This window comes from Macrobrachium nipponense, chromosome 1 (assembly GCF_015104395.2).
Source record: "Macrobrachium nipponense isolate FS-2020 chromosome 1, ASM1510439v2, whole genome shotgun sequence".
Taxonomy (NCBI): domain Eukaryota; kingdom Metazoa; phylum Arthropoda; class Malacostraca; order Decapoda; family Palaemonidae; genus Macrobrachium; species Macrobrachium nipponense.
Window position 1 is genome coordinate 62,181,364 of NC_087200.1, and position 27,029 is coordinate 62,208,392.

General features: G+C 41.0%; 2 protein-coding genes across 3 annotated transcripts in view; one reads left to right on the forward strand and one right to left on the reverse strand.

Moving 5' to 3' along the window:
- LOC135220181 (uncharacterized) overlaps positions 1-27,029 on the reverse strand; it is a 126,270-nt gene that overhangs the window by 2,552 nt on the left and 96,689 nt on the right. Inside the window, exons 1-10 of one of the 2 annotated variants that reach the window (XM_064257468.1) lie at positions 14,195-14,357; positions 13,497-13,658; positions 11,575-11,766; positions 9,839-10,002; positions 8,688-8,898; positions 5,935-6,040; positions 3,269-3,451; positions 2,310-2,397; positions 723-936; positions 1-122 (exon numbers count right to left, since the gene is read on the reverse strand). The exon at positions 1-122 is cut by the window's left edge and continues 11 nt beyond it. In XM_064257468.1, coding sequence (XP_064113538.1) covers positions 1-122; positions 723-936; positions 2,310-2,397; positions 3,269-3,451; positions 5,935-6,040; positions 8,688-8,898; positions 9,839-10,002; positions 11,575-11,766; positions 13,497-13,658; positions 14,195-14,260 — 1,508 coding nt within the window. In that variant the 5' untranslated portion in view covers positions 14,261-14,357. Of the gene's footprint in view, positions 123-722; positions 937-2,309; positions 2,398-3,268; positions 3,452-5,934; positions 6,041-8,687; positions 8,899-9,838; positions 10,003-11,574; positions 11,767-13,496; positions 13,659-14,194; positions 14,358-27,029 lie in introns of those variants that run through there. The other variant, XM_064257469.1, reaches the window with a different exon arrangement.
- The window catches only part of LOC135219350 (intraflagellar transport protein 80 homolog), a 71,467-nt gene continuing 59,645 nt past the window's right edge, over positions 15,208-27,029 (forward strand). Inside the window, exon 1 of the mRNA XM_064256033.1 lies at positions 15,208-15,323. The gene's annotated coding sequence lies outside the window, so the exon portion shown is untranslated. The remainder of the gene's footprint in view (positions 15,324-27,029) is intronic.

The window sequence follows — 27,029 nt, forward strand, 5'->3', positions numbered from 1 at the left end:
CCTTTCTGACTGACAGGACTCTTGGTGGAGCCGCTCTTTGCACTTGAGGGCGCTTGTTGGGTTTGAGGGACCAACGGCGAGTACTCGCTCGATCCAAACACATCGCTAACAACCTCTGCAATCTAAAAACAAACATTAAGAACATATAAATAGATAGTGTGTCATTAGAAGCACGATTCCTGCTGAAATTGTTACTTTGCATTATATTGAATCTTATAAGAGGCGTAACAAAACTTCTTCTGAAGCAACATTTTCATGATAATGGTTGATTGTAAATCAGAAATTTCTGACCAAATTACGACATGTGTCCTTCGCCAATCTAGCTGTGACTGATCAATACCTACTAGCTATCAGGTACTCACTGTGTACTTCAACTGAGGCACAATGGAGTTTACAGAAAATGTGCTTACATGGGATGCTACTACATAGGATCAATCATGTACGTCCCGCCAGTTAAGGAAGACTAGTTAACCCTCGGAAGTGATAAACCAACGACAGAGAGCAAGAGAGATATAATAAATAACATAATATGATATGTGTGAGTTGAAAAAAGACCTCACCCTAGCCACCCAAGCGAATCTCTTTCATTGTTCCCAAAAGGGAACAATGAAAAAGATTCGCTTAAAATGAGAGGAAATGTGAGCATTTTGAAGCACGTAATGGATGCACCAATACTCCTCGGCATTTTGAAAGGAAGTTGAAAGGCAGCCGTCATGACTTACTTGCGCAACCAGTTGGTCAAGCTGAGCCTGAGCCTGAGCATCGCCAGATAAGGCTGGCCACTCGTTGATTAATGTACAGAGGTCCTTGAGCTGGGTTTCGTGGCCATTACCCGAAGCCTTTTCTTGCAAGCTCTGGATCTCTTGCAGGCGGCTGTTCAGCTTCTTCTGGCGGTTCTCAACTTCCTGGTTGATGGCTTCTGTTTGTCCACGCAACCTTGTTTGGCAAGGAAAATTTTAACTATAATTACAAGCAACGATAATCATTCTCTTAAATGTACGTTAAGATGCTTTGCATACTTCGTTATATAAGTGAATACCACAGAAAAATGACAGGTAAAAGGTCAGTACCACGGTCGCCGTGGTCAGTACAAAGCGCTTTCGCGTGTTTATTCACGCCCGACGATGCGTGAATAAACAACACTTATCTAATGATGAATGAAGTTAATTACATCTACTGTGATTTTTAAGCATACCTCTTTATATTCAGTATCTAGAATATCTTTCATTCATCCACAACTAATTTGGTATTAAAACCAAAAAGGTTTTATCACATACACGGATTTATAGGCTTAAGAATGCGTATACTACAGATGAATCCTTTTTTTCTCCATATTCTTAAGATCTCAGATCTATTTTGAACATTGAGCAAGAAGGATAAATCATTAAGGAAACCAAATAAACAATAACCCTCATTAATTACTGATATTCAACAACCTTCATTTACTATAAGCAATGTAATTTTTTCTTTCGAATTTCCATGAAAGGTAGTTTGTCCAACAGGGGTCAGGATTAGGTTAAAATTTATTCCTGAAATTAAATGAATTTAGGCAGTTCAGTGGAATCCTATGGATTTATGACCTTCAGGAACTTTCATTCTTTGTGCTGAGAGATAATTTTTCTTTCTGTTTGCCAAATCTGTCAGACAATTACATGTTTAAAACACCTTCATAAGATAAAACCATTATGGTTTATAGTCCAGGGGTCCCCAGCCTTTTTGCATGAAAGGGCCACATTATCATTCTAAATACAAATGAGGGCCGCATATTAGAATTATCTTTACTATCGGAGAAAGTTCACATTTATTTGTAAATAATTTAGCTTTAGAGTTTAGTTTAGGCTTAGGCTCATATGATAGTTATTGCTAAATAGGTATTATTCCTATAAATAAAAATTTTTTAATAGTAGCTTATGTTTTGTTGTATAGTTTTTACAAAGGATTATGAGTTATTGAAAATTCTATTTAGCTCATCTTTAATGGGAAACTTGATGCTGCATATTATTTGCAACCTTATCAATATCTATTTCAACATATCATTATTATTAAGAGAGAGAGAGAGAGAGAGAGAGAGAGAGAGAGAGAGAGAGAGAGAGAGAGAGCCGCACTGAGCATCATTAAGGGCCGCAGGTTGGGGATCCCTGGTTTATACTAAATCATGACAGTTAAATCACACCTCCTGAACCTTTCAGTAATAAAATAAATGATATTGCGTCTTGCTATTGCATCTAATCCTTAGCAATTGCTCAACACCTGACAGTCAATTGCTATAGCTAGTCCTGTGTTTTGTTATAGCGATCGAGTATAACTACCTGGTAAGCAGCGCCAAGAGGACGTGGCACTGTGATTCATAGATGTGAGAAAGAGCTATGAGACGTTCGTTATCCACCAAGAAGTCATCTGAAGGAATAAATTACAATTACAATTACTTTGTAAAAATGTAAATTACAATCATAATTATAATTACATTTGGAAATAGCAATTATATTAAAATTATAAGAGCTTAACAAATTCAGTTACAATTACAAGGGATTTGGGTGCGAGAGAAAACGCTCATCTTTGGCACAGGGAACAGCGCACTGAGGCGATTCAAATCGAGCTGATAGGATTTCATAGTTCATTTCCAGAAGCGTAAGTGACAGAGGAGCAGCGGTCGTATTAAAACAGCATTTATTAGCACCAGCAAATTTAAGTCTTATAAGCAACCCATCACTCTTAATGGAGCCCGACCCTCACCACTTCAATTTTATCATTACAATTAAATTACATATTACATCCTGTAATTCATTAAATTGCAATTACTTACTAGAAGTTCACTTTCAATTACAACTGCACAAAATTCTGTAATTAATTACATTTCTATTAAATCACAATTACTCCAACCCTGCAAGGAAGGCAGGTTTCAGACAGGGTGTTATCATCATCTTTGATTTGAAGTCTTTCTCGCGATACTTACAAAACTCAAGATGATAGAATACACATTTTCGCCTACAAACTACTTTGTTGCTATAGTTGTTGTTGTTCTTGTTGAGGGGATAAGAAAGGTCAATGAAAGAGAATCAAATGGTCTGGAAAATGTGTTTTGCGTCGACTTAAAAGATTCATGAATTTTAGGATAGGATTTTATGACTTATTTATTAGAATGAAAATGTAAAAAAAAAAAAAATCATTTCTAATAAGGTATAGCGTATTTATCTTAATTTTCGTGGTTCCATTTAAGCTCACGAAAAAGTGACGATATCAAATGACACCAAGTAATGTTGATAGTTACCGAAACGAATGGGGTCACAAGCGTCGTTGTTTTCGGGTGACATGGCCACCAGAGCCTGAGGTGGGGGCGAAGGCGTCTTCCGAGGGTCCAACCGTGACTGAGGCCGACTTGCTGGTTGCGGGGGGCGGGTCATGCGCAAGGTCAGCAGATCAGCTCCAAGGGCGCTGCTGCCACTGTCCTCACCTGTGCGGTATAACATTTCTCTCTGTTCAAAAATGTCATGGACAGAAATGACAGATAGTATATTTATGAACTAAATGTTTGATTTGATTGAAGACCTTTACTGATTAATAACACGACAGATTATTATTATTATTATTATTATTATTATTATTATTATTATTATTATTATTATTATTATTATTATTATTATTATTATTATTATTATTATTATTATTATTATTATTATTATTATTATTATTATTATTATTATTTTTTTTTTTTTTTTTTTTTTTTTTTTTTTTTTTTGCTCAATCACGTCCTCCAATTCGACTGGCTGGTAGTTTATAGTGTGGGGTTCCGGGTTGCATCCTGCCTCCTTAGGAGTCCATCACTTTTCTTACTATGTGTGCCGTTTCTAGGATCACACTCTTCTGCATGAGGCCCGGAGCTACTTCAGCCTCTAGTTTTTCCAGATTCCTTTTCAGGGATCTTGGGGATCGTGCCTAGTGCTCCTATGATTATGGGTACGATTTCCACTGGCATATCCCATATCCTTCTTATTATTATTATTATTATTATTATTATTATTATTATTATTATTATTATTATTATTATTATTATTTATTATTATTATTATTGTTCAGATGAATCCGAAATTTTCGTGAAGCACCCTAAAAGGCACGAGGTGAAATAGCAAGCTGAAGTAAAAATCCATGAATGGAAGAAAAGAAAACGAAAAGAAAGTCTGCTCTAGGAAAGAGGGGCTTCATAACAAACTGAGCAAAAAATATTGACACGAGGCTCAAAAACTTATTCACTATATCAAACAGGCAACTCTTAAGACTGCTTGTAACCATAAATAAAGGCAAACACAGAACCGTTCACTCTGTAACAGTAAAGCACGAACAACCTCACAAAGTTCATCTTTGGTTATCGCTTACTCTGGGAGTAAGCCTATAAACTACTTTTGCTGTTGTTGTCGCTGTTGTTGTTTTTGTTGGGAAGGGGACAGGAAAGCCCCATGGAAAAGCCAAAAAGGTCTGAAAAAGATGTTTCACGTTGAGTTAAAGATACAGGAATTTTAGGACAGGATATTTATGATTTATTTATTAGGATGAAAAGGCAAAGAATAAAATTTAATGTCATGTTAAACAGTACAGGAAAACTATTTCTAATAAAATACCGTAAAAATAGGCTCAGAAAATTTAATGGTCTCTCCCTGACAAGGCATCATTAGGGTTCTCTAGAAGGTCTCGGAGACACACACCACAATCATGCATGGAAGAATCCCATAATCCAGTTGCAGGATATCTGGATTTCTGATCATCCCCAGGGTTATTAGACAAATAAATAAATAAATAAATAAATAAATAAATAAATAAATAAATAAATAAATAAATAAATAAATAAATAAATAAATAAAAACAAAAGAAGAAGAGGCATAGAAGAAGAATGATAATAGGGGCTGGAAAACGTTGCGATGGCAAAGGAAAAAGCGCGAATGTCATGGCAAAAGAAAGATAATATGATCATCAATCCAGAGCAGACTTTGAATCATAACCAAAAGGCCTTAACCCAGATTTATCAATATTAATAAACTAAGCATCCTTCATAGTATTAACAAAATCCAAATCTCTCCAGAGCGACGACATAACAGCCATATTGCACGGTGAATAAAGAATGCGTCAACTATTGTGAAATATAATTTTTTTTAACAGATATTGAAAAAAATAGCACTTCCGGCAACGCAGTGTGTTTGTCTGTCTGTCTGTGCCCAGGATATTTCAAAGCGTTATTGAAAGCCTTCCGTCAAAATTGTGTTCAGGGCTGCAAAAGGGTCAAAGGAGAGGTGACTGGAAGTTGGGACGAATATGGATCCTAATCCGGATAGTTTTATTTTTCTTTTTTAATTTATTTATTTACTTTTTTTGAGAAGGGGGGAAGTTTGCTGGAGAAACCGCACTGAAGGAAGTACAATAAAATTGTATACTGTGTAAGTGGTATTTTGTTATTACTTAAATGGCGTGTTTTTATTTTTATTTGTTGTCCGATCAGTCACGACAAAATGACGACCAACGTCTCCGGGATGAAAATTAGGTTGCATAACAGTCACTGGGACCAGGTATGCTACGTAGCAGACATATTTCTCTGCTGTTTTACACCTTTTATAAAATTCATTCATTTTTAATATTTAGTTGTGTTTTCCTGTTTTTTATATTCTTGTTACTAAAAACACTTGGAAAGATAGTTTTAATATATGCAAGGTGAATATGGACTTTTTACATTATTCCCCCATCCACATTCCTTCCAGCTTTGTCTTAGTGAGACAGAGAGCCACAAAATACTCCCGAGTTGTCCCCGTGGACTTGGACCTTTATAAAGTCAGCGGCTGTGATAATCCATCCTGGCTGCATTTATGCATTATGGGTGAAATGATTTCTAAAATGTTACCACATAATGGCAGCAAAGATTACTTTTTATATATATAATAAAAAAAACCTTACCTCCAATGGGTGAGATCCCAGATTTGGAAGTTGCAATGTGCACAGCAATTCGACTCATTTCAACAGAATCGGTAGCGGTTCGATTGGTGTCCATTCCATGGGACACCTTGGGTACAGTGTCCATTTTTGGGGAAAAACAGGAAAGTCATACGTCAGTGGCCTTAAATGAAATCATGTGAATAATCGCAATCTTGTATAGATATAAAAGACATAAAAATTGTGATGAAATGGTCGTGGCACGATTCCAAACTACAAGAATTATAATAACTATTATGAATGGAGAAAAGTTTTGCAAGAATTCCAAAATGAGCGCAGAATAGTGGACGGATTTTTAGAATCTCAAAATGGATTCTTAACCAGAGTGTGTTCCAGTATTGATTGCAGTGACTATCCTGACCACAATTGGTAATGAAAATTGGTCATTTAGTACAAATAAAGTATATGCATCACATGCAGCGTCTTTATAAGAAGAGATACAGACACTATCCCACATTCATAAAAGAACATATACAAGTTTAGGGTACTATCCTTTCATTTAGATGTTTGTTATTTGTCCTGGGTACGAGTACTGCTGCATTCTCAAGTAGGATATATGTCATCTTTTCGTGTAACATCACTCTTTTAATTTGTAAATTGTAGATCTGGCGTACCTTAATACACATTAGGAATTCTCTTGTTAACTCTAATTGGTTATTGAAAATAATGACAACCGTTGCTCATCAGTGCTTTTTTTTCTTTGTCCGCTCCAAGTGACCGTTATTACCACTTTTGGACTTATTTGTCTTTCTTTTAATCAATTGCTACTCTTAGTTAACCACTACCAGGGCTCTTGAGTTACCTTTTTTTTATCAAGTTTTTTCATTCCTCTTGGCAGTTGCACTTATATCTCCATTGCTCGTGTCTCTCTTTAGCACATTTGTTGGATGATCTTTATACCATTTTTTGTTTCCTCCTGATGAAGGTACCGTAGAAGTCTAAGCTCTCAGGACGACTCACACTCCTTCGTAACATGTTGTTACGGCCGCTATAGTCACTACCCCATGTCAAGTCTTTTTAGATGTTGACATCTTTCTTGTGCATTTGTTAATTTGAGACTGCATTCTTCCTTCTCTCCAGGCTATCATGTCGCATTTTCTTTGTAGGGTTTGCTATCCATTGTCTTCATTGATTTGTGTTCTGGTGGCTTTCCAGTTCTCCTTGTTAATCTTTTTTCCTCAGTTTGTGGCTAATTAACTGTTTCCTGCTGACCTTCACTTCTCTATTCTCTCGTGTCTGCCTCCCACCCTCTAAGGCCTTTTTGTGAAATAAGCATGTCATTGTCGAGTAATATTGTTTAATTACTCGTCCTTTTGTTTGTTATACAATTTCCCATGGTATCTGGATGGTGTCCCTCTCACCATAACATTCAATGTCTCATAAACCACTGAATAAAGCATGACCTACTACAAGGTCTACACATCCAATCACTCATAAAATAGAAGAGTCTATTTATGCAACTTGACATCAACCCACTAGAACTCATATGCAGTACGAGTTCATGGAAAGCATAATATAAGAAAAGCTGTTACAGGCAATTAAGGTATAATAGCAGCTACCTCAGTCTATAGTCGAGTTCCATATTCAGCACCTGAAGAGGACCATCAGGAATCCGGAACATCGCGTCGAACCATACCAAATACTGAGAAGTTGGGGAAGCACTGAAGCTCTGAATACCAATTCTGGCAGCCAGAGGGCCTCCTCATCCGAGGTGGCTCTTGTTCTGATTAGCTGGAGGACAAGGTCACATGAGAAATAAATGATGAAGCCTTACCTTTTCGTTTTCGGTTCTGAACCCACGCGTGCTTGTAAGTGTGACGTTACCACTACTGTATTCCTACTATGATACAAGGACGTGCATCTATTTCGGAACCAAGAACCGTGTGACTTGTCCTCCAGCTTACCAGAATAAGAGCCACCTCGGGTATTCAGAGATTCAGTGCTTCCCCAACTTCTCAGTATTTGGTATGGTTCGACGTGACGTTCCAGATTCCTGATGGTCCTCTCCTGGTGCTGAATGTGGCATTTGACTATAGACTGAGGTAGCTGTTCATAAACCTTGATTTCCTGTAACAACTTTCCTTATATTATGCTTTCCATGAACTCGCACCCCATATGGGTACTAGGGTTGTAGTTGGTTAATGTCAAGTTGCATAAATAGAGACTTCTATTTTATGAGTGACTGAATGTGCAGACCTTGAGAGGGTCACCATCCGGATACAATGGGAAAGCTTCAGAATAGTATAACAAACAAAGGGATCGGAAATTAAATAATATTAGTCGACAAGGACGTGCTTATTTCACAAAAAGGTCATAAAGGGTGGGAGGCAACTGGTTATCGGCAGACGCGAGAGAAAAGAGAAGTGAAGGTCAGCAGGAAACAGTTAATCAGTCACAGAAACTGAGAAAAATGATTAACAAGGAGAACTGAAAAACCACCAGAACGCAAATCGATGAAGACATTGACAATGGAGAGAATACGCTACAAAGAAAATACATACATGTATCTGTCGAATGCAGATACATTCTACCAGAAAAGGAATAGACCCATCCTCACCATAGTAGATTTGTATTTTACCAGGTGTTTGTTCACCTAATCATACGAATTCTTTGTATTTACAATCATAAATTCCCAAGAAAGCCATACATTACCTTTTAAAAGGGGAACGTCTTTCCAAATTGTGTATTGTAAAACCTCATTGGCAAAGGATGCTCACCTGGACTTCTTCGTAAATTTCTTTCGTTCTCCTTTTGAGATCTTTCAGCGACTGAGCTGGTGTGACAGCAGCCAGGAACTGCTGGAAGGCTGTTAGCTCTTGCAGTCTCTCCTTTTCTTCGTCTTGTACTGTTTGCGATTCTGCCAGCAGGCCAGAAAAATAGTCTATTTTAACCTCTTGCTCTGTCAGGTTTCTGTGGGCCTCGTCACCTCTGTTGAGAAATGAAACAGTTGTTTTATATATATTTATATATATATATATATATATAATATTATTCATATATATATAATAATATTATATATATATATATATATATATTCAGATTATATATCTATATATATATATATAATATATATATATGTATATATTATATATATATATATATATATATATATCATATATATATATATATATATATTATATATATATATATATACATATATATAGTTTCTTTTTTACAGACAAGAAAACAGACCTATCAGGAGCTCTTATTTGTTCCCTTCTATTTATCTCTGACAAATTTTTACTTGGATTCTAACAGTATTCCATTTTCGGATCAGACTAACCTTTTATACTTGTCCCTGCCCTGTTTCCTAGACTCAGTTAGCTGTCCTTTCAATCTACGTATAAAGAAACAAACGCATTGTCCACAAGAGACAAACATATCTATTCAGGCAGGTAGCCTCAGAAGTCATTTAGAGAAAGCTCTTTAAATCTCTAAACCAGTGATTCTTAATTTTTTTCAGCCTATGACACCCCGAGACTCTCGGGACATTACCGACCGTAACCCTTATAATATATTCTGAAATGGTGAACCCTGTGAAAAGGTCAGATAAAAGAAAATGATAGGAAGACCATGGTCTATTGAAAATGCCACGAACGAAAACCTTGAAAAATTCCACATAGCTTCTACAAATACCAGAACATTGCAAATTCCAAAGAACCATTGAACATCATACAGCTGGAATGGTTTTGCAGCCGTAAGTCTATCAAGCTGCACTCATCAAACTGGTAAAAGCCCAACTGGCTAATCCAAATATATGAAAATAAATTATGGCCTCTGGAACCCTTTGCGACCCCTGAGAAACCCCAAACACAACCCCCAAATTAAGAACCGCTGCTGCTCTGAAAAAAATGAGAAAATGACGTACTTTGTAACAGTCTCGGCCACTTGACGGTAATGATGCTGAAGAAATTCCTGCAAAGCAGCTTCGTGAAAGTCAAGCTGAGACTCAAGCTCTGAGTTGATGGCTCTCTCTCGGCAAAGTTCCTCCTGAAGCCGTTGCGCTTCTATTTCAGCCACTTCAGTCAAGTTCTGTAAGATATTGACTTATCGGTGTTCACAAAGCCTATTTTCACCAGAAGGTCCTACGTTTCCGTACAACCCCATTCGAGTACTGTACCAACATAGGCACTGGATAAAATTATGGTTTTTAATAAAGACATAAAGGCTGAAATAACCTTGAAGATTATCACAATGATTTCGTGTGGGGTAAATATCCGATAAATTTAAAACACTGTTTTACTGAACAGAATACAAGTGGGATATGGAACTCAAACAGATTTTGTCACTGTTGTACTTCAATTGAGGAGGTCTTGTGCCAGCATAGGTTCTTGTTCCTTTGAACAATTGATGAGAAGAGATTTAAATCTTGTTTTCAAGAACTATTTTTAATAATGATGAGACCTACACGTCAGGAATTGTCATTGGTAAGCGAGCGACTGTAAGACATAAGTATTAATATAGATAAATAGAATTGCGTTGCAATGACCTATATACTCTTGACTGACGACCAAGTCTGCTTCTTAAAGGGGGGCAGGAAGAAAGATTTCGAATTCCAGAAGAACTGGGTAAGTTTCATGTTCTAGAACTGTATCAGATGAAAAACTGGACATATCACTTGACGCTTGAAATCGTAGCTTCTACGCATCGTTTACAGGAACTGACTAACTAAATCTGTTGCAGCTGACTAGCTCTTTTGCAACGACGTACAAGACCCAAAGTTTTTATTCAATATTGACCAAAAAGTTCAGCGACACTGCTCTGGATAATTGGCTACAATTTTGCTGGCGACGTCCTATGTAATTATCATTTATCTAAACTGTCATCCAGGCACCTTTGCTGCTTCACGGTAAGAAAGGATAAAACTACATGAAAATATTGAGGATATAAAGTATGTATTTGTGGAGATGTTTCACAAGTGTATATTGTAACTGAGCATAGATTATTTGGATATTTCCTACATAGTGACCACAGCAAAGTTCGAGGGTCGCTATCTAGGACACACATATTTACAGTCGTTTGTTTATGTCTTTGCGGTTATCCCCAATGGGCTTGTAGTAATAAAAACGCCGCATGTGTGGATACATACCGGGTTCAAACCCTAAGGGGTCACTATCTAGGAATGATCCGATAATCTAAATATTTTTTAGAGAAGCTTGCATACATTGAAGGAAATTGTGTTTTACAATTGCAAGGGGTGTTCAAAGAGATATAACTCATCAAAGAACCTAGTCATAGCTTTCGTTTTATGGATAATTCTGGTCTGAAAAAAAAACTGCCATACATATTCTGTCTCTGGCTAATGAATGAATACCAGAGTTTTCAAGAAATAATTTATTGTTCTTCTTTAACGATCAGTAACTGGAAAAGAATCTGGGTGAAATGGTAATAAAAATGAAATTAGACACATAATAACTTTAAGTCTGTATTTCCTGTCGTTTTCATTTTTTTCCACATCACTTACCAGAAAATTTCAATATAAAAAGATAGATTTTAAAAAGTTGAGGAAACCAAGATAGACTCGACACACACACACACACACACACACACACACAGAGGTAACCTTTTTAGTATCTTTGCAGTAAGAACTTTCTGCCTACCTACCTTGTCTCTAGCCGTAGTTCGAGCAGCAAGAAGGTAATCCCTGGCAGTCTGAGGCTGAATAGTGGCTCTGGCTGCCTTTCTTCTCCTGGGAGGACCTAGCGCCTCCTCCTTGAACTCCCGAAACACACCTCTTATTTCTCCGCGCTTGACAAGGGACACCTTCTGTGCGGCTTCACCATTCTTGTCCAAGTCCTGTCGATTTGAGGAAAACTTGCAAGAAGTAGTACCAGAAATGCGGCAATATTTTGTAATAGTTTCTAGTTCAGAAACATCTCTAATTTACAGGCTTATCGTTGCAGAAGAGGGTAACGGACAAGAATTGAAACAAACACTTTGAAGTACTATCAAATAAAATAAAACTGTAAAAAATCAAGGGAATGAAGCTCTGCACCTCACGCGTATAGAGTAGTGGGCACGCAGCTGTGTTGGGGAGTGATCGCCTCTAGGAAACCAGGAACAGGAAGGTACTCGTGGCAAAAACAGATCCTATCAGAATCAATCTCACCTTTTCCTCTCATGATGTAATGGCAATCAGTATGGCAGTTGAGTATCATACGAAAAATGAGACACTTCAAATAATATAAAAATTCTTAAATTTTAACGAGTTTGCATTTTATTTTTGGCATGGTCATAACTATTATAGTGCAACAAGTCTTCATCAACTGGAAATGATCGATTTCATTTGCGACTTTGTTTCATTCTCAAGAAAATACGATTAAAATTATATAACAAAGATTTACCAGAACGTTCAAGGAACGATTAGAAGCTCAAATACACTATATATTAAGTGCCACTTTTGATATGGAAATGTTTACACACACACACACACACACATTTGAAAATTCAACAGAAAGCTAACCTTAGTCAGGTATACTATACTCTACTACTAAATCAGGTTAGCTTAAGCAGTTAATAGAACTATTTTATGGCTACTTTACGCGAGATAACAAAGTTTATGGTTAGCTTTGAGCAAATAGATGAAGAATATCCTGGTTGGTTTTAAGAAATCCGTCGAAAAATTTTGAGACTAAAAATGCAGTCGCCTTCAGAATTTCACGGTTAATCTCGAGCTGTCAGCCCAAGAAATTTAGCCGAGAATTGCAAGTTACATGTGAAGGATTTCCTGGATAGGTTTGAGCGGTCGGCTGAAGAATCTCAATTGGGTTTAAACAGTGGGCTGAAGAATCTTTCTTTATTATTATCAATATTAAATTCAGTTGATGAAACATATTCTCATGGAACAAGCACACCAAATGGGCTATTGACTTCAAATTCAAGCTTCCAAAGAATGTTAGTTTCAACCTCCCACCGTAGAACCCACGTTACAGCAGTAACTGATCATAATACAGAGCCTGTGATTTTTTTTTTTATCGCCCTGAGAGAGACGCGAACCCACGACATCTGAGTAGCATGCCATGATGCTAACCACTGTACCAGCAGACCAGGTTATGGATATATAAATAATTTCGGAAAGTTAACAAATTTATGTAACTATGCAGGATCTACAGAATTAGACTGACGTCTGAGCAGTACAGTTCCGATGCAATTCTCAACACTCAAAATAATAAGGTTTTAAAAAAGTAAATAAGTTTTTCTTGTATCAGTAACACTGACGCTAAACTTAATTAAAATACGATTGTATTCATTAAAAGAGGGCACCAGTGTCAATCATTGTTACTTCCAAAAGATAGAAACATTTGTCTTCAAATGAAAAAAATCGGAATATTTTTTTTGGGGGGAATACTAGGTACCTACACCTTACACATGATCATTCTTATAGTATGCCATTCGAAATTCAATACTATTTTACTACGCGAAGGGGGTGTGGGGCGGGGCGTGCATCGCCGTGCCACTAAATACTACATACCCACTATGTAAAAAAACAAAACAAACAAACAAACACACACGTTAGCAGAGCCCACCTGATGAAGCTGCCTTTTGGTCATGTCACTGAATTCAAAGAGTGCGTGTTCTCCTGGTGGTTTGTAGGGACTCTTGGCTACTTTCTCTTTGGACAACTTAAACTTCGTAAAAGCTCCTTTGACCACATTCTTCCGTTTCTTTATTATCGCGAGGGCCTCTTCCTACACGCACCATGAAAGAGAAAAACAAGATTTGTTAATAAGGAGACATTTAATTGGGTTTATATTATATATTGCATCAATATATTTACTGAAATACAACAGTATAATATGAAGATACAAGATCCATAAAACACTATGGTTGCAAAGTTCAAGTAGTGTTTTAGGGGACATTTACCTTCAACATATATATATATATATATATATATATATATATATATATATATATATATATATATATATATATAAACGTTCGTGTGCATGCTCTTAATGGTTGATCAGTTCTAGCCATTTTTTGCAGTGACTAATTAGTCCCGTTGGTTGAGAAGCATTTTCTTGCGGACTCAGTCTACGGGCAATGAGAAGGCATTTCCTCTCTAGAAATGGATAGTTGGGGAATTTTTATGTAAACGAATCAATCAATTCAACTTAAGCACAGACAGATGTGTAGGTATACGTGCATGAACGTGTGAACATGTGTGTGTAGTTTGTGTGGGCGCGTAGATGATTCTTTGTGGACATTATATATGATGACTCACCTCAATGTCGTCTTCAATACCTTGACATTTGGAATCTTGATCCTCCTCTTTTTCGCCAGGTTCCATTCTTATGGAAACTTTGCTGTTTTACCTTACCGAAATAAGAGCGCAAAAAGAGAGTAATTATAAAACAATTCTCACTGCTCAAGAACGACGACTTTGGTGGAAGAGACAGTCGTTGCCATGGAAACGGCTACGTCCAAAACATAACCTACTTGGGTTGTTAGCCCGGGAGAATGTGCTCAGTTCACGGACTGAGGTTACAGTAGAATTTTCATCAGTATAGACACATCTCGTTTCATTCTGTATATTTCATATATATATATATATATATATATATATATATATATATATATTATATATATATAAATGAAAGTTGATTTCGACTCTGCTGTAGTTACATACCTACTCCCGATAAAATCAGACTTTGTAACAGAGGTTCGAAATCAACACATCTCCGCCCATATGTCTGATAATTTTGTCACTTACAGACATGTGACTTTTTCACATGCAAAAATATTAAGCTGCAAATAACCACAATATCGAATTCACTATACCTAGGGAAGAACTTCCACCCAAAAGAAATAATTAATTTTATGAATAACTCATGTGCCCTTGGTATTGTTCGTATTTATGAAAATACCACTAAAAGTGCAGATACGACATGGAAACATATACAATGGATCCAAATGCAAAAAAGAACCATCGAATACACAGCGTCAAAACTACTCCACAAGTTAGATACTTAGGAAAATTCCCGGTCAGTGCATGCAAAAAGTTATGTCACGGGAGAACCAATTATTCAGGAGTAGTCTGGAATAAACCTAAAAGTGATAACTGAATTAAGCTTGGGAGGTGGACCAGAAGTCACCAGATGAGGTCTGAATGGGAGAATCTCTAAAAAGTGAACGAGGATGTAAAAAAAAAATGAGTATGATAATGAGCTAAAAAATAATTCTAAAGCACTTACGATGTGCCGTTACAAAGGCAATAGCTCTCATGAACTAAGGGCATGAGTATTGAGTAAATTCCTTACGACCTTAATTCAAAAGTAACTTTGACGACTCGCTTGCACCAGAGAGAGGTCGCGCACACGAACACTGTCACTTTTTGAATAAGAGTTGCCCTTGTAAGTAACATGAAAATTGGAAAAATTGACAGAAACCACAAGACATAAGTAATAGTAGGTAGTTTAACTAGGTAGTATGATTTTCTGACTGCAGGTTAGCTTTGGGGGGCGAGTGTAGAGGGCCAATTCCTGACCTGACCTTCGTAACCTCACTCAGGGCGTCATTCCCTGACCTGGCTGAGATGGTTTTCCCCCCTCGACACCCCCAAGTAACATTAAACATGGAAAAACAACGGACTAGAGCCTGATCTCTTTCTTCAACATAATTTTTTAAAACTAGGGTAGGGGAAACAACTGACTGGACTAGCTGATCCAGTTTTGGCCGCGTGTGGATCCACCCTCCGAAAAAGTACTTTAACACGTCCTTACACCGGAGATGGGCACCAGTCACAAGTCATTGGTGGTGTGAGCAACACCTCGAGACCTCTACTTTCCTTTCGAAGTTAAGTACCTAAGCTAGCTAGATTTTCTCCAAAGTTAGAAATTAAGGTCATATTTTAAGATTAAACTGAGGTTAATGAAAGTGTAGCCATGCGCAGTGCAAACATACCTCCATGACACTTTTGAAATTTATACTTAAAACACCACAAATTTAGAAGATTGACACCATCTTGATGTTTGCGGAGTCACTTGTGTCAATAAACTTTCCATTCCAAGTGCTAAATCCGCTTACCACCTGTACCCATAGACACTGGGGCACTTTGTTCACAACAATCGTAAAAAATGACGAGGTCCGTCTGGGATCCTAGGAAACTCAAGATTTTTTGGTAAAAAGAAGAAGAAGCGTGTACTAGATAATTATTTAAATAAATAGTTAAACATCAGCATAAGGTCATAAATTGCATAAATTTTGTACATATTCATGATAATTAATTTGAAAATATTTTAGTTCGTATGGCGCTTTCATATATCATATTATGTTAACGAAACTTCAATCTTTTTAATGGTATGCTTAAAAATGTAATTGTATTCTTGTTTTACCAATTAAATATCGAGTGAATAAGGCTGATCCACCTGCGTACGATGGATCCAAGACGGTGTTTCCCCCTAAAGCACCATTGTGCAGGCATTTGCACGGACTAATGAGCCACTTTTTCACTCAATATTTAATCGGTGAAACAAAAATACAAATCAATATTTAAGCATACCATTCAAAAGATTGAATTTCATCAACAAAATGAGCTCCATATGAACTAAAGTAAGCATGTGAGGTGTTCGTAAAATGTTTTCAAGGCAGTTTTTTAATCCAATAAGGCGTGGTATCGTCTCGCGGACACCAGGCATACTCTAGCGGACATGGCCTTCCCAGCGCTCATTTGAACAATAAGATTGTAGTTGTAATCAGCACAATAAAACAACATTTTGTTGCCTATGTTAGTGAAAGTATGAGACGCCTTATTCCGGCGATCATGTTTTGATCTGAAATGCATTTTTACCTTGTTATCGATGGGTTTATCCTTCCTGCCATCACAAATGAAACTCCACAGTGCTTATTTGATTGTAATTTTTCACATTTCGTTCTTAATTCAATTCAAATTCAACTTAAAATATGTGAGTTTGTTCACGGCGGGAATAATTTTGTATGTCTGGCAGCCAGAATCCACGAGTCGAGCTGATGATAGGTTAGTGAATCGTTTATGAGAAAAAGATTGTACGTACTTTATTTCCTAACACCTTTTCATGTTTATTTTTAAGGTTTTTTTTTTTTTTTTTTAGACTATTAACTATTTTGATTAAAAAAAATATTTTTGTTTTTTATAATTGCTCTAATATATATATATATATATATATATATATATATATATATATATATATATATATATATATATATATATATATTACAAATAGATATGCTAAATTCACTTATTTCCACATTTTTTTTGTAAGTCTTATCCCAAGTTTGGAGGGTAAACACAAAAAACAATTGACAACACTGTAGCTATATCACAGCAAAACCGATGAAATTTATGTCAGGAATCTGGTTATTTTACAACAACGAGTATTTTAAATGAATTATATCATGAATATGTAATAAATATATGAAATGCATAACTTTATTCTGGCCTTTAACTAATTATTTAAATGTTATCTACCGCACTCTTCTTCGTCTTCTTCACGAACAATCGACATGTTTTCCCGGCCGGAGGTCGATACACCTCATCTTTTAAGATTATTGTGAATAAAGTGTCCCAGTGTTTATGGGTACAAGTGGTGTGCGGATTTAGCACAGGAAATGGGAAGTTTATTGACACAAGTGACTCCACAAACATCAAGATGGCGTCAATCTTCTACACGTAAGGTGTTATAAGTAAAATTTCAAAAGCATCATGGAGGCAAGTTTGTACCGCACATGGCTAGACTTTCATTAACTTATGTTTAACAGGAAATTATGGTATTATTTTGTGACTTGAAAGAAAACACTTTGAGAGGAAAGTCGAGGTCTCGATCTCGTTTCCACGCTGGTTGGGTTATGACTGGCGTCTAATTCAGGATACGTACTGGAAATGCTAAAGTTATTTTTTTGGGAAACTGCCTGTGCAGCGGTACAATGTCTGCCTGTCCGCTCAGCGGTGTTTTACCCTAAATTTTTTTTTATTTTGCCAATTTATGTTTATTTCACATTTGCCTCTCTGGCAATATATTGAGATAATTTTAAAACCATTATCTGCTGTCAAGTAAGCAGAAAAATCGTAATTACTATCTTTAATAAGACGCCTATATATATAGTTGTTAGGTAGTACCTACTAAATAGGTAGTAATGAACTGATCTTCAAAGAAAATTGTCCAAGAATTAGGTAATAGAGGGTAAATTTTTACTTTCATCTGTAATCCAATTCTTGTGTTAACATTATGATTTTCCTCTATTTGAGTGTGTTTGGAATATCTGATGTTCATCTCAGCTCTTAGCTTACATGGCAGGACACTTAAATGAAATATACAGCAAACTAAATTAAGATAGATGATAGCGTTACAACCTTACTCAAGCACACCCAACTTCCATAACCTACAGTTTTGTACATGAACTTTCCTGTCAGATATATACTTAGCTATAGTCTCCGACGTTCCCGACAGAATTTCAAATCTCGCGGCACGCCCGACAGGTAGGTCAGGTGGTCTACCTTACCCGCCGCTGGGTGGCGGGAGTATGAACCAATCCCATCTTCTATTCAGATTTTCTCTGTCGCCGGGAACGACAACAACTGTTGTGGTTTCCTCTCGATAGATATTTTCGATTCTCGCTTGCCTGGAGATCATTTTGGATTTATTGGTGACTTATTTGTTCTGTTTGGCTTGGCATATGCTGTTTGTGGACCGTTTTTTGACTTTGTGCTGGATTTTGCTTGAATCATGTCTGATTTGGATACAGTAATTAAGACTCCTGTTATGTTTAGGGTTTGTTCGGTTGAAGGGTGTAAGGTGAAGTTGCCAAAAGCTTCGGTTGACCCTCACTCTGTGTGTATGAAATGCAGGGGGAATGAGTGCTCGTTTAGTAACCCATGTAAAGAATGTGAGGGGCTGAATGAGGATGAATATAAGGCTCTTTCTTCCTACATAAGGAAGTTGGAGAGAGATAGAGTTCGCAAAGCTTCCTCTAGAAGCTCTAGTAGGTCTAGAGTTAGTGAGTTAGAATCTGACCTTAACCTTAATGTAGAAATAGAACCTCCTTCCCAGGTTGCAGCCCCTGCTCCCCGTGCCGAAGCCGAAGATTCGTCTTCGGAGGCGGTGGCTTTGAAGGCTACGATTCAGTCTATGGAGTTGAAGATTCGCTTATTAGAGCAAGGTAAGAGTGGCAGTGTTAGCGATCAGTGCAGTGCCCCCAGTGTTGTGGAGGGTGCGTCTGACCGGCTCCGTAGTGCCTCCAGGCCTAGACCTCTTCCAGACTCCCAGTTCCAGTGGAGGAGGAAAGTCGAAAGCCGCAGGAGGGCTAGGGAGAGCCCCCACTGGTCAGGCGTCCCCTCGGCAGATCCTGAAGTACGCTCCCAGGCTGCCTCGGATCGTATCAAGAAGGAGATCCTGCATCAGTGTTTCTCCTCTTCTTCTTCGCCCTCACCTAAGCGCGGTTGGAACTCCCCGGATGCTTCGCGCCCGTTGAAGAAAGCTTGGAAGGCGCCCTGCAGTTCTTTGGCTTCCAGCCTGGAAGTCTTCCCTGAGGAACCTTCTTTGGAAGTGAAGAGGCCCAGAAGATCCCGTGATCGCTCGTCTATGCGCGCGCCTCGCTCTGCTTCTTCGGATGAAGATCCTGTGAAGTCTCCTACTAGCGTCCTTGCGGGACTCCAGGCGCAGATCTCGGCACTGGCGGACTCTCTGGCTAGTAGATCTCATAGGAGGAAGGACGTGTCACTTCCTGTCAAGAGATCTAGACGCCCTTCTTCAGAGGCTCGCTCTCCTCGACGTATGCTTTCTTCTTCGTATAGGGTGGATTCGGCCGAGCGAAGGAGCTTGCGCGAGTGGCCCCTCTCTCCTGGCTCCCTCTCCGCATCGTCCAGGCGCCAGACTTCGGGCAGGCGCTCCTTGGATGGCGACGACTTTTCACCGGATAGACTCCCCTCTTCCAGTAGGCGCTCTTCTCCTGTCAAGAAATCATCCTCTAGTGTGTGCCCTATCGGAGAGAGACGCTCCGTGCAGAACAGGCTCCGTTCTTCGACTCCTTCAAGACGATCTTCTCCTCATCAACTCCGAGAACCTCGCAGGCTCCCGTCTCCTGGTAGGCCCTCGTCTCCTGGCAGCCGCCCTCCTTTCGTTACGGACCAAGAAACTCGTAGGCGCCTATCTCCTGTTAGGCGCTCCTCTACTTACAGACGTCAAGAGTCTGGCAGGCGCCATGCGGCTGGTAGGCGCTCTTCTCCTGGCAGCCGCTCTCCTTTGGATAGGCATCAAGAGCCTCGTGTCCACCTTTCACCTGGTAGACGCTCGTCACTTGCGAGGCGCCCTACTCCTGACAGCCGCTCTCCGCTAGAGAAGCACCAAGAGCCTCTCAAGCGCCCTACTCCTGATAGGCGCTCGGCGCCTAGTAGCCGCTCTCCTCGCGACAGGCGCCAGGATTCTAGCAGGCGCTCTCCCCCTCGTAAGCACCCTGTTTCTGGACACGGTTCTTCCCGTGGTTGGAGCCCAGTCTCTCCTTCGTTCAAGATATCGACTACCTCGAAGCGGGAGCCAGATCTCAGACAATCCAGGTCTGATAGGCATTCTTCTTTCTCGACTCGCCGATCACCTGTGGACTTGACTTCTCCTGTGAGACATCCTTCTTCGACTAGACGCTCTTCTCCTGTAAGGACCGACTCTTCTTCAAAGGATCCTCCTCGCTCACCTCTGCAAGATGGACAGGATGGCTCGGACGAAGAAGCTAACAGAACGGCAGCGGTTTCTTATAAGAAACTCACAGAGCTTTTACTTCAGGAATTTGGAGATTCCCTTAGCCCTACTGCTCCTCCTTCTCCGCACTCGTTGTTTTCGACGTCCAAGGCAATGAAGGGATCATCGTGTGTTAGAATGAAGCCAACCCTGTCCATGAAGAAGGCGCTTAGGAGCTTCGGTTCCTGGCTGCTCTCCAAAGAAGAAGCGGGGAAAACGGTGTTTGCCTTCCCACCGTCGAGACTGTCTGGACGTACTGGCTTTTGGCATGAAACAGGAGAGCCCTTGGGTCGGGGTCTCCCATCTTCGGCTGATGCGGACTTTTCGGGATTAGTAGATGCTACAAGGAGATCGGCTCTTAACTCGGCTAAGACGACTTGGGCCATGAACGAGATCGATCACATTCTAAAAGGAATGTTCAAGGTGCTCGAAGTTTTCAACTTCCTAGATTGGTCTCTGGGAGTCTTGGCTAGGAAGACACAGGCTCCAGAGTCTTTCTCGCCGGAAAACCTTCATTGCGTTTTATCCTGTATGGATAAGTTAGTAAGGGACGGAGCGAGTGAAATCACTTCCTTGTTTGGTGTGGGAGTGGTCAAGAAGAGATCCGTATACTATTGCTCCTTCTTGACGAAGTCCGTCTCGCACGCTCAGAGGTCTTCTTTGCTTTTTTCCCAACTCTCCGCTCAGCTTTTTCCCAAAAAGCTAGTACAGGATATTTCAACATTGCTGTCAGCCAAGGCTACACAGGACCTTCTGGCTCAGTCGGCGAGGAAGCTTCGTCCCTCTTTCCCTGTCAAGACGAGAAAGGAGAAGACAGTTGTTCAGGAACCCTTTCGAGGGGGTTCTTCCTCCAGACCCTCTTCGTTTAGAGGATGACAACCCAGCAGGAGAGGGAAGACTTTCTCTAAGTCTGTCAAGACTTCAAAATAGGGAACAAGTCCTTCAGACAACGGTGGGTGCCAGACTGTTAAGGTTTGCAGAAGTCTGGGCCCAGAGAGGTGCGGATTCCTGGACCCTCTCAATCGTAAAAAGGGGTTATCTCATCCCTTTCACCTCAAGACCTCCCTTAACGACCACTCCAAGGGAGTTGACGGCCAAGTACAGGGACCCCATCATGAACCAGGCCCTCCGTCTAGCGGTAGATCAGATGCTAGGAAAGGAGGCAATAGAACTAGTGTCGGACCTTCAATCAGCAGGCTTTTACAACCGCCTTTTCCTAGTTCCGAAATCCTCGGGGGGATGGAGAACGGTTTTGGACGTAAGCGCCCTGAACTTCTTTGTAGAGAAAAAGAAGTTTACGGTGGAGACCACGTCATCGGTGTTGGCAGTTCTTCGTCCAGGGGACTGGATGGTGTCCTTGGACTTACAGGACGCTTACTTCCATGTACCGATCCATCCTTCTTCGAGGAAGTTTCTCAGGTTCATGATGGGAGGAAGAGTTTATCAATTCAGGGCTCTGTGCTTCTGCCTCTCGACGGCCCCCCAAGTGTTCACGGGAATCTTGAGGAATGTAGCTCAATGGCTTCATTTGGAAGGGGTGAGGATATCCCTGTACCTAGACGATTGGCTTATAAGGGCCAATTTGAAAGATCGTTGTCTGGAGGACTTACAGAAAACCTTGGAATTGACAAGTTCTTTGGGACTTTTAGTCAATTTCCAAAAGTCAAGCTTAATCCCCAAACAAGAGTGCATTTATCTGGGGATCCGGATGAACTCTCAGAATTTTCAGGCTTTTCCGTCTCCGGAAAGGATAGCCCGAGGCCTCGAGAAAGTAACAGCCTTCTTAGGGAAAGAAGTATGCACAGCGAGGGAGTGGATGAGTCTGTTGGGGATGCTCTCCTCGCTGGAGCAATTCGTTTCCCTAGGAAGGCTGCACCTGAGACGCTCCAATTCTTTCTTCATCAGAATGGAGTCGTCGTTCTCAGGATTTGATGTTCTCCATGTCCATATCTCAACGATCAAGGAGAAACTCGTGTGGTGGACAGATCCCAACAGGTTTGCTCAGGGTCTGTCTCTGCAATCCCACCCAACCCAAACCTATGTTGTTCTCCGACGCGTCGGAGACAGGTTGGGGGGCGACTCTGGGAACTCTAGAAGTGTCAGGTACCTGGGTGGGGGACCAGGTGACCTGGCATATCAACAGAAAAGAATTGATGGCTGTGTGGTCGGCTCTGAAAGCCTTTGAGTCCAACGTCCGAGACTCCATCGTTCAGATCAACTCGGACAACACCACAGCTCTGGCATACATCAGGAAACAGGAGGGGACACATTCCTTCTCTCTGTACGAAACAGCAAGAGACCTTCTTCTGTGGGCCGAAGAAAGGAGAGTCAGGCTTCTCACCAGATTCGTACAGGGGGAGAGGAATGTAAGAGCAGATCTCCTCAGCAGGAAAGAGCAGGTCCTTCCCACGGAGTGGGCACTTCATCAGGATGTATGCCAGAGCCTGTGGAAGTTGTGGGGCAGGCCGCACATGGACCTCTTTGCCACCTCAAGAAATGCAAGACTGGATCTATACTGCTCTCCCATTTCGGATCCAGGGGCGATAGGGATCGATACGCTTCTACTAGATTGGAAGGGGCTCGATGTATACGCGTTTCCTCCCTTCAAGATTCTGGGAATAACGCTCAAGAAATTCGCTGAGTCAGATTCAACGAGGATGACATTAATTGCTCCTTTCTGGCCGGCCTAAGAATGGTTCACAGAGGTACTGGAATGGTTAGTGGACCTCCCAAGATCGCTCCCTCTAAGGAACGATTTACTCAGACAACCCCACTTCGACAGGTATCACAAAAACCTCCCCGCTCTCAGTCTGACTGGCTTCAGACTGTCCAAAGTCTGGTCAGAGCGAAAGGCTTTTCATCGTCAACTGCTAAAGCAATCGCAAGAGCTAGGAGGTCTTCCACTTTACGAGTATACCAGTCGAAGTGGGATGTCTTCAGACGTTGGTGCAAGAGGAAGAAAGTTTCCTCTTCCAGTACCTCTGTGACCCAAATTGCTGATTTCTTCCTTTTTCTTAAGGAAGAATGTGGTCTGGCAGTATCTACAATTAAGGGATACCGCAGTATGTTGGCGGCAGTTTTTAGACACAGAGGCCTCAATATATTGGAAGATAAAGACCTGCATGACCTGATTAGGTCTTTTGAAATGACAAAAAAGCCGTCATCGAGAACACCTAATTGGAATCTGGACGTGGTACTTCAGTTTCTCAGCTCGTCTAGATTTGAACCTCCTAGTTCAGCCTCTTTCAAGGATCTGACCAAGTTAGTTTGGTTAGGTGGTCGGATGGTTTTGGCTCCTTGTGGTAGTAGTGGTTAGGATCTGTCAAGTAAGCGGACGAGTTCCCTTTGACAAGATCCTACTTGGATTCTACCATATAAGTGGATCAGATATCCCGGTGGTAGATCCGAGAGTCTTTCAGCAACAGGTCACGTCCTCGCTGTAGCTCTCCAGGCAGTGCAGACTCAGAAACAGTATCAATGAAGTCTTCTGCCTGAACAGGTAAGAACCAAGGTTTTTATATCCTACAACACCAGTTGTTTCCCTTTTCTATATTATTTAGCTGTCTCTTACCCTCCACCAAGGGTGCCAATCAGCTAAGTATATATCTGACAGGAATGTTCATGTACAAAAATGATATTGTTAAACTACAATAAAGTTTTGTACATACTTACCTGGCAGATATATACTTAGCTATAGTCTCCGACGTTTCCGACAGAATTTCAAATCTCGCGGTACACGCGACAGGTAGGTCAGGTGGTCTACCTTACCCGCCGCTGGGTGGCGGGAGTATGAACCAATCCCATCTTCTATTCAGATTTTCTTTTCCACCTGTCTCCTGAGGGGAGGCTGGGTGGGCCATTAACCGTATATATCTGCCAGGTAAGTATGTACAAAACTTTATTGTAGTTTAACAATATCATGTTGCTAGGTCCTTACCTGGCTGCTGGGCTCCCCACCCCATGTAGGCGTGTACCCTCCACCTGACTGAACCTAGGGCACTAAATTTTCAAAACTTAACTGGCCCAGGTAGGGTGCTGTACCCCCCTTGGATACCGACCCCCCATTCTCACCTGACCTTGGGTTCTATATAAGGCATAAAACACTCACAATTTAGTCGAGAGTATTTTCTGGTTTACGAGAAACTAAAAGTAATGTTTAATACATACTATTGTGTTTTTGTACATGAACTTTCCTGTCAGACATATACTTAGCTTACGTCTCTGACATCACGACAGAATTCAAAACTCGCGGCAAACGCGACAGGTAGGTCAGGTGATCTACCTTACCCGCCGCTGGGTGGCGGGTGTAAGAACCAAAGTACCTTTCTTGCCAGATTTTTTTTGTCGTCGGTGTCGACTACACCTGTTGTCGGTACCTCTTGACAGTTGGATTCTTTTCTCGTTTTTGCCCTGGATTGTTTCTACGGACATTTGGTGAAGTACCTGATCTTTTGGCCTGGCATTCACGATTTGTGGACCGTTATTTGACTATTCTTTGGATTTTTCTTTGGATTCATGATGTCTGATGTTGATACTAAGAAAACTGCTATGTTCAGAGTTTGTTGTATGACTGAGTGTAAGGTGAATGGGCTACCGAAAGCTGCGGTAGACCTCACACAGTATGTTTGAAGTGTAGAAGGGGAAATGAATGCACCTTTTAAATAACCCTTGTACCGAATGTGAAAAGCTGAATGAGGATGAATGGAAGTCTTTGTCTTCCTACTTGAGGAAGCTTGAAAAGGATAAAGTTAGGAAAGCTTCTTCTAGGAGCAGTAGTAGATCTCGTATTAGCGAGTTGGATGTAGATAATCCCATTTTAGACGTAGCTCCTTTGTCAGTTTCAGCTCCTGCTCCCTGCATCGAAGCCGAAGATGCGCCTTCGGAAGTGGCCTCCATGAAAGCCACCATTCGCAGCATGGAGATGAAAATCAAACATTTGGAAGGTAAGAAGTGATCTAATAGTGATTGGTGGGCAGTGATCCCAGTGCAGTGGAGGGTGCGTCTGATCGGCTCCCTAATGCTTTCCAGGCCTAGACCTCTTCCAGACTCCCAGTCCCAGTGGAGGAGGAAAGTCGAAAGCTGCAGGAAGGTTAGGGAGAATCCCCACCGGTCAGGCGTCCCCTCGGTAGCGCCTGTTGCTCGTTCCCAGGCTACCTTGGATCGCGCCAAGAGAGAAGTCTTGCACCAGTGCTTCTCGTCTTCGCCTTTGCCCTCTCCTAAACGAGGATGGAGCTCTTTGGAAGCCTCGCGCCCTTCGAAGAGAGCCTGGAACGCTCCCTGTGCCCTTCCCTCCAGCCCTGAAGTTTTTTCGGAAGAGCCTGAGGTGGAAGCGAAGAAACGGAAGAGATCTCTTGAGTATCGTTCCCCGAGCAGAGATCAAGCCTCGTCACCTGTTCAAGATTTTGTGAATTCTCCAGCAAGGGTGTTGGCTAGTCTTCAGGCGCAGATTTCGGCTCTGGCTGGCTCTCTCTGTGTGTCTTCTCGTTGTAAGAAGGACGTCTCGCTTCCTGTAAAGAAGTCCAGGCTCCCCTCTCCCGACTCTCGCTATTCGACGAAAGCGGCCCGCTCTCCTGGGCGTTCGGAGTCTCGCAGGAGACTTTCTACTTCGGACAAGATCCCGTCTGCGTCCAAGCGCCAGTCGCCTGACAGGCAGGATATCTTTGTTTCTCCTTCGGACAAGGAGCAGGCGTCTCGTAGGAGATCTTCGCCCTACAGACGCACTTCTCGAGACAGGATCGCTCCCCTTGATAGGCACCAAGAGCCTAGTAGGCGCTACTCGCCTCGTAGCCGCTCCTCGTCTCGCTTCCACTCTCCTGTTGACAAGCGCCCTAAATCGGACAGGCGCTCTTCGCTTGACAGGCGTCAAGAGCCTGTTAGGCGCGTTTCTCCTGGCGGGCACTCTTCACCTGAGTTTCACTCTCCTCGAGTCAGGCGCTGGGATCCTGGCAGACGCTTCTCCCCTAGTAGGCGCTCGTTGCCAGAGAGCCTCTCTCCTCGGTTCAGGCGCCAAGAACCTGGTAGCCGCTTCTCTCATGCCAGGCGCTGTTCGCCAGGTAGCCGCTCTCCTTTGGATAGGCGCCAAGAGCCTGATAGAAGTTTTTTTTCAAACAGGCGCTCTGCTCCTGACAGCGCCTTGCTCCTGTTAGGCTCCAAGAATCTGGAAAATGCCCTCCTCAGGACAAGAAGGATTTTGTGAGTAGGTACGTTCCAGAAGTTTTGTCTCCAAGAGTCAAACGTCAAACTTCTTCAAGAGACTTTTCTAAGGATAGTCGTGCCTCTAAGGATCATGAGGGTTCTTCAGCTGAGGAAGAACAAGATCCCTCGGAAGAAGAAGGACCCAAAGACTCCTCTGTT